Source organism: Rhodamnia argentea, chromosome 8 (genome assembly GCF_020921035.1).
Source record: "Rhodamnia argentea isolate NSW1041297 chromosome 8, ASM2092103v1, whole genome shotgun sequence".
Classification (NCBI taxonomy): domain Eukaryota; kingdom Viridiplantae; phylum Streptophyta; class Magnoliopsida; order Myrtales; family Myrtaceae; genus Rhodamnia; species Rhodamnia argentea.
The window spans coordinates 13,010,184-13,017,235 of NC_063157.1; the positions used below are offsets into that span (position 1 = coordinate 13,010,184).

The window sequence follows — 7,052 nt, forward strand, 5'->3', positions numbered from 1 at the left end:
CGTCAATGTTTATTTTTAAACCGACATAAATAGTCTTCAAAGGGATCGGTTCAAATATAAATATTCGATTTTTCCTCTCGTTTTCCAGAACTTGCATTCCATTCTTTCGTTCCTTCCTCCTCTTTCATCATCATTATTTGTATGATTATTCTATCAAGTTGCATTCGGAGGTTTCCTCTAAAGAAGTACCGCTTTAGAGGAAATGTCGTTCTATCCTAGGAGACAATTCTCCAAGAACCTTCAGCACCGGTGGAGGGGACAAATTTATCTTAAGGACACAACATGAATTCGTTGGGTTTGGATCATTCGTCTACAATCGGATTACTCATCTACACTAGATTTCAAGTTTGTTGAGCAACCTTACTTTATATATATGATCAATTGGGCGACTACAATCTTAAGACAAATTTTGTGCATGCTTGGTTCATATAGTTATTTTTTGTTGTAAGTATTCTATTCTTCGTATCAAAAATGGCTTCAACATCAATGACGCCTATTGCATCAAGTCCGACTCATGGAGAAAAACCAAAAAAGTTCAATGGGGCTGACTTCAAAAGATGTTAATAGAAAATGTTATTTTATCTCACGACTTTGAATTTGACAAGGTTCCTCAATGAGGATGCTCCTAAGTTGGATGAAGGAGAGACAAACAAGGAAAAGGTTGCTGCTGTAGATGCATGGAAGCATTCTGACTTCGTGTGTCGCAACTATGTCCTCAATGGTCTGGACAATTCCCTCCACAACGTATATAATCCGCTGAAAATGGCTAAGGAGTTGTGGGAAAGTCTGGGCAAGAAATACAAAATAGAAAATGCCGGGTTGAAGAAATTCTTTGTCGGCAAATTTCTGGACTTTAAGATGATTGATTCTAAAATCCTCTTAAGTCAAGTTCAAGAACTTCAAGTGATCATGCATGATATTCATGCTGAAGGTATGATTATAAGTGATTCATTTCGAGTGGCTGCTTTCATTGAAAAGTTACCATCGTCTTGGAAAGATTTCAAGAATTATCTCAAATACGGGAGGAAGGAGTTATCACTTGAAGACTTGATTGTTCGATTGAGGATAAAGGAAGATAATAGGCTTTCTAAGAAGAAAGTTGGCAGACATCTAAAGGTTTCAAGGGCCAATATTGTTGAAGAAGGATCGAAACCCAACAAGAAGAGGAACAAGTATGGAGAGGGATCCACCCAAGGCTTGAAAAAGTTCATTGGCAAATGCTAAAATTGTGGAAAGTTTGGACATTGGGCTAAAGACTGTAGAGCCAAAAAAAATAAAAGACTCGGGGGAATGTGGTGGAACAGATTTCCAATAACGTCGATGATATCAATCTTACTGCTATGATGTCGAAGTGCAACATGGTGGGAAATCCCAAAGAATAGTGGATTGATACTGGAGCAACTCATCATATATGCGCTAACAAATCTATGTTCTCGTCTTACACGCTTGTGGGAGGTGATGAAAAGCCTTATATGGGGAATTCATCAACCTCTAAGGTTAAAGGTGTTAAAAAGGTTGCTCTGAAGATAACATTTAGAAAAATCGTGACACTAAACAATGTTCTACATGTCCCATACATAAGCAAGAATTTAGTGTCCGGATCTCTCATTAACAAGAATAGCTTCAAGTTGGTATTTGTATCTAATAAGTTTGTTCTCTCCAAAAATAAGATGTATGTAGGAAAGGGTTTCTTAGTGATGGTCTTTTCAAGTTAAATGTAATGATTGTTGTATCTAATGATAATATGAATAAAGTTGCTTCTGCTTATATGCTTGAGTCTCCTGATATATGGTATGCTAGACTAGGACATGTTAATTACAAGTCAATAAAGAAATTAATAAATATGGGATTATTGCCAAAGTTTGACTGTGCAAGTGAAAAATGCCAAGTGTGTGTTGAATCTAAGTTTTCGAAGCCTCCTTTTCATTCTATAGATAATAGAATCACAGAACATTTACATTTAATACACGTAGACATATGTGATATGAAAGCACTACTGTCAATGGGTGGTAAGAAATATTTTATCACATTTATAGGTGACTGTTCGAGGTATTGTTATGTTTGCTTACTTAGTAGCAAAGATGATGTTGTAAATGCTTTTAGAACTTAAAAGTTTTAAGTTGAAACGCTTTTAGAACTTATAAGTTTGAAGTTGAAACTCAGTTAAATAAGGTAAAGAAGCATATGGGCTTCCGAATTTCTTAGAAGACGTTCCTAATTGGCCTAAACCGGTGCCAGTTGTGTGTATTCATTGTGATAGTCAAGCGGCAATAGGCGGGGTAAGGAATGTCATGTATAACGGTAAATCTCGACTTATACATCGAAGACACGATACCGTAAGAAAATTACTCTATAGTGGAATTATCACAATTGACTATGTAAAGTCAAATGATAATGTTGCGGATTCATTAACAAAAGCCCTAACTAGAGAGATGGTTGTGAAAACATCAAGGGAAATGGGTTTAAGGCCTATAAAATAAGTCATCATAGCGTAAACCCTACCTAGTTAACTGGAGATCCCAAGATCTAGGTTCGGAGGGACAACCAAGTTATGAAGATAATGTAGAGTACTGTCAACTCTTACCGACATGTGGAGGTTAAGCATAAAATTTTAATGATTCTGAATCGGGTATGTGATATATCACACATTCAGAAATCACCTATGTGAGTGTGAAGTGAGGGCCGCTTTTGTGAGAATTTGGAAAGCCGAATTCTCTAAAGCACTCATAAAACCAGGTGGTGTTCGTGGTTAAAACGAACATAACAGTGAGAACCAACTTTATTCGAGAGATAGTTGCGTGATTTCTATTGTCTATGGTTACACCAAAGGTCGACGGTTCAAGGACATCAAGCCTACTGATTAACCAAGTAAGTCCAATTGGTCTCATTAGAGAAAGTTCAAAGTCTCGGATTACTTATCCCAATGCAACGTTCTCTCATGGAATAATCGCACATTGCATCTCATGCATGCACGAAGAGTCATGCTATCCGAACTTCTCATTCATGTGGAGGATTGTTGGGATTTTGGTGTGCAAATCCCATAGAAAGTGAATAAGAAGTGTAGATGGAGGAGTACCACATTAGATAAAAGAGAAATGAGAGATGGGTTTAAATATTGGAATCTCACAAATGAGTTTAGGTCCCAAGGGGCGCCCCACTTTTGTGAACGGGAGGTGACCTATACAAAGCTGGGTCGACCTACACACTCGAGGGCCGCCGCCGCCGCCGCCTACCGGGCCGGTCGACCTGCACGGGCTCGAGCCTAGCTTATTCTTATTTTTTTTATCCCGTCAGTTTTATTTTATTCTATTCTTTTTAAACTGAACGGATACAATTCAAACAGACATGTCTGAAAATTTCTGGACACTTTTTCTTGTTCAAACAGATATGTTTGTTTAGAAATTTTTCCTTGAATGAACATGTTTGTTCGAAAAGAGTTGTTTCGGTTCGTAATCTTCATCGACGAAACCATAAGGCTTCGTGACTCTTCATCAATGTTCATTTTTAAACCGACATAAATAGTCTTCAAAGGGATCGGTTCAAATATAATATTCGATTTTTCCTCTCGTTTTCCAGAACTTGCATTCTATCCTTTCATTCATTTCTCCTCTTTCATCATCGTCATTTGTGCGATTATTCTATCAAGTTACGTTCGAAGGTTTTCTCTGAAGAAGTACCACTTTAGAGGTAAGGCGATCCATTTTATCTTGGGAACAATTAACCAAGAACCTTCGGTATCGATGAAGGGGACAAATTTATCTTAATGACACAACGTGAATTTGTTGGGCTCTGATCATTCGTCTACATTTGGATTACTCATCTACACTAGATTTTAGGTTTGTTGATCAACCTTGCTTTATATATACGATCAATTAGGCGACTACAAAAGTTTGCTACACTTTATTTGCTGGTGGACGAAGCTGTATAGTTTCATCAAATGGCTCTTAAAACACAACAGGCTCAACGTCGATAACAATTCTTTCATGGGAGGTAAGATGAAAGCAACGATTGCTTGTGTGTGACGAGACGCCGACGGAGTTCTAGTGGATGCGTTCTCACGCCCGGCTCTGGTATCATCCGCGATCCTGGTGTTAAATTTTATTGTGGCCCACGTGATTAACGGCCCATATGTGGTTTGGGTTTAATAATTATTATGTGCTAAATTCCTATTGGTCAATAGAGAGGTGTATTCTAATTACCGTACACTATGATGGATGGTGTGACTATAAAAAGGCCATGTTAGAAATTGGTCCTCTCTCAACCCTAGAAAAGAAGCGACAGTTTTCTCTCCATCAAGAAGGTCATAAAGCCAAAAAGGGTCAACAGAGAAACCTATTTCTTTACAAGAAATCATCATGAATCAAGGCATGTCTCTTGTCGATTATGATATTGTGAAAATCATCTTGTTCTAAATTTCTTGGGTATGATGTTTATGCAAACATTAGGGTTTGATTTGCATAGGATTGCGTCTACGTTTACATGTGGTATCAGAGCACCATTTCAGAACTTGTGTTTTTTCGATAATATTCGTATATGAAGTTTCTGTGCATACGAATTAAGATTCGATGGATTTTCATGACTTTCATGGAATTTTAAGGTTTTTATGAATGAATTGAAACTCGGATCAATTCTGGCCATAAGAATCGAAGTAGGGAACAACCAGAGAATGGAATTGCCGTGCATGTGAATTTTTTTTTATGTGGCCTCCCCTATGAGCTTTTCACCGAGGGAAAGAAAGAGAGATTTTATCTCTGGCCGTATAATGTTTTTCCGTGTGGCCCCTCAAGAAGAAGTTTTGCTGTGGATGTTCTCTAAATTTCTCAATAACTCATCCTTTTGGCATTTTCTAAAAGTGAAATACGTGAACAAAACCAGAGAAAGAGATAATAAGAAAGGAACAAAAGGGAACAAATATGTGATAAGAATTAACCTGCCTTTTCTTATCCTTTTGTCGTCTCACTCTTTGTATCGTAGCCGAATCTCAAAGGCTTCAGTTGAAATAATTATGGTTATGATTATCTAATTTGATGTCTATATTATGTATAATTCGTTAGTCACCAAAATGGCCGAATTAAAAAGTTTCTCATAGACGTCAAATTAAATAAAATTCAATTACTCATGATTATGTGATGCTACTAATGAGATGACATGCTGTTATATATATATATATATATTGTTTGTCATGGGTAATTTGAAGTTCATTGATTATAAAATATTTAAGGATCGCCCAAAGATTGATCGGTTAATTTTATAATCTTGAACATAATCGTGGTTAATTAGTATACTTGGTTAGATATGTTTAGCATATTCAAAGATAGCAAGTGTGTCTAATTGGAATATATATAATTACCAATTAAATTTAAGCATCAATTATGTTTTATGGTTGTACATTTTTTGTATCACCCAAAGGGAAACTGTGATGTACAGTTAATGTTGTATGATTGTTGTTTGAATCAGTATTATTTGCTTCGATTACGACTCAAAGCATTAATGTGTGAGCATTTTATGTATTTTGCAACATATGTTTCAGTTTCTCTTCATTCGTAAGCTTTGTCTATTATGAAGGTCAATGTGCTGAACTTTTTTGAATGGAGTGAATAATTCAAGTTTCACTTAGGTGTTCTTGATCTTGATTTGCCACTCTTAAATGATAAGCCTGCTACTCTTATTGCTTCTAGCAGAGCTGAAGAAAAATCTTTCCATATAGCCTGGAAAAGATCAAATAGACTAAACTTAATGTTCATGCAGATGATAGTAGTAAACAACATTAAGTCAACTATTCCCGAAATTGATAGTGCTAAGGAATTTATGAAGTTAGTGGAATGTCGTTCTCGGTCTAACTCGCTCGATAAGTCGGTTGTTGGGACATTGATGGGTACGTCGACCACCATGAAGTTTGATGGTTCTCGTACCATGCATGAACATGTCACTGAAATGGAAAATATAGCAGTAAGATTGAGTTCCATGGGAATGAAAGTGGATTAAAGTTTCCTTGTGCAGTTTCATAAATTCCTTGCCTCCCGAGTATGGTCCATTCCAAATAAATTATAACACTATAAAGGATAAATGGAATGTGATTGAACTGCAAAGTATGCTCATTCAAGAGGAAACAAGGCTTGAGAAGCAAGAAATCCACTCTGTCAATCTCATGGGTCATCCAGGAGCTAAAAAAAAAAAAACCAAGGGGGAAGAATGGAATGGACAATAAAGGACCACTAAAGATTAATGAGTCATCTGCCCAAATCCATAAGAAGGAACAAAAGAATGAAAAGTGTCATTTCTGCAAGAAATCTGGACACTATCAGAAATATTGCCTAAAACATAAAGCATGGTTCGAAAAGAAGGTAAGCCTGTGCTTATGTATGTTTCGAATCACACTTGGCGTAAGTTCCTTATAATACTTGGTGGATTGATTCTGGTTGTACCACTCATGTTTTGAATGCGATGCATGGATTCCTTACGACCCAAACCATAAATCCAAATGAAAAGTTTATTTTCATGGGGAATAGAGTCAAAGCTCCAATTGAAGCCTTTGGAACGTATCGTTTGATTTTGGATACTGGGTATCATTTAGATCTTTTCCAAACTTTTTATGTTCCTTCTGTTTCTCGAAATTTAGTTTCATTATCGAAACTTGATACAGCTGGATATTCTTTTAAGTTTGGAAATGGATGTTTCAAGTTTATTTAGACATAATCATTTTATTGGTTCTGGTGTGCTTTATGATGGTTTATACAAATTAAAGCTTGATAATTTATTTGCTGAGATTCTATTGACCTTGCATCATAATGTTGGTTCGAAATGTGGCTTAGTTGATGAAAATTTAGCTTACTTGTGGCATAAAAGTTTGGGTCATATATTCAAAGAAAGAATGCAGAGATTAGTAAAGAATGAAATCCTTCATGATTTGGATTTTACTGATCTTGGTATTTGTGTGGATTGTATTAAAGGAAAACAGACAAAACACATGATTAAGAAAGAAGCCACAAGAAGCACACAGCTCCTTGAAGTAATACACACAGATATATGGGGACTTTTGATGTTCTATCATT

General features: G+C 36.3%; 1 protein-coding gene across 1 annotated transcript; it reads left to right on the forward strand.

Annotated features, from left to right (window-relative positions):
- Positions 1-570: 570 nt before the first annotated feature.
- Positions 571-1,224, forward strand: LOC125316286. The gene has a single exon (XM_048284294.1). It carries the CDS (start codon positions 571-573, stop codon positions 1,222-1,224), a length of 654 nt encoding a protein of 217 aa, XP_048140251.1.
- Positions 1,225-7,052: the final 5,828 nt, after the last annotated feature.

Coding starts and splice junctions, on each gene's coding strand:
- LOC125316286 (XM_048284294.1), top strand. CDS start 571: ATGTTATTTTATCTCACGACTTTGAATTTGACAAGGTTCCTCAATGAG.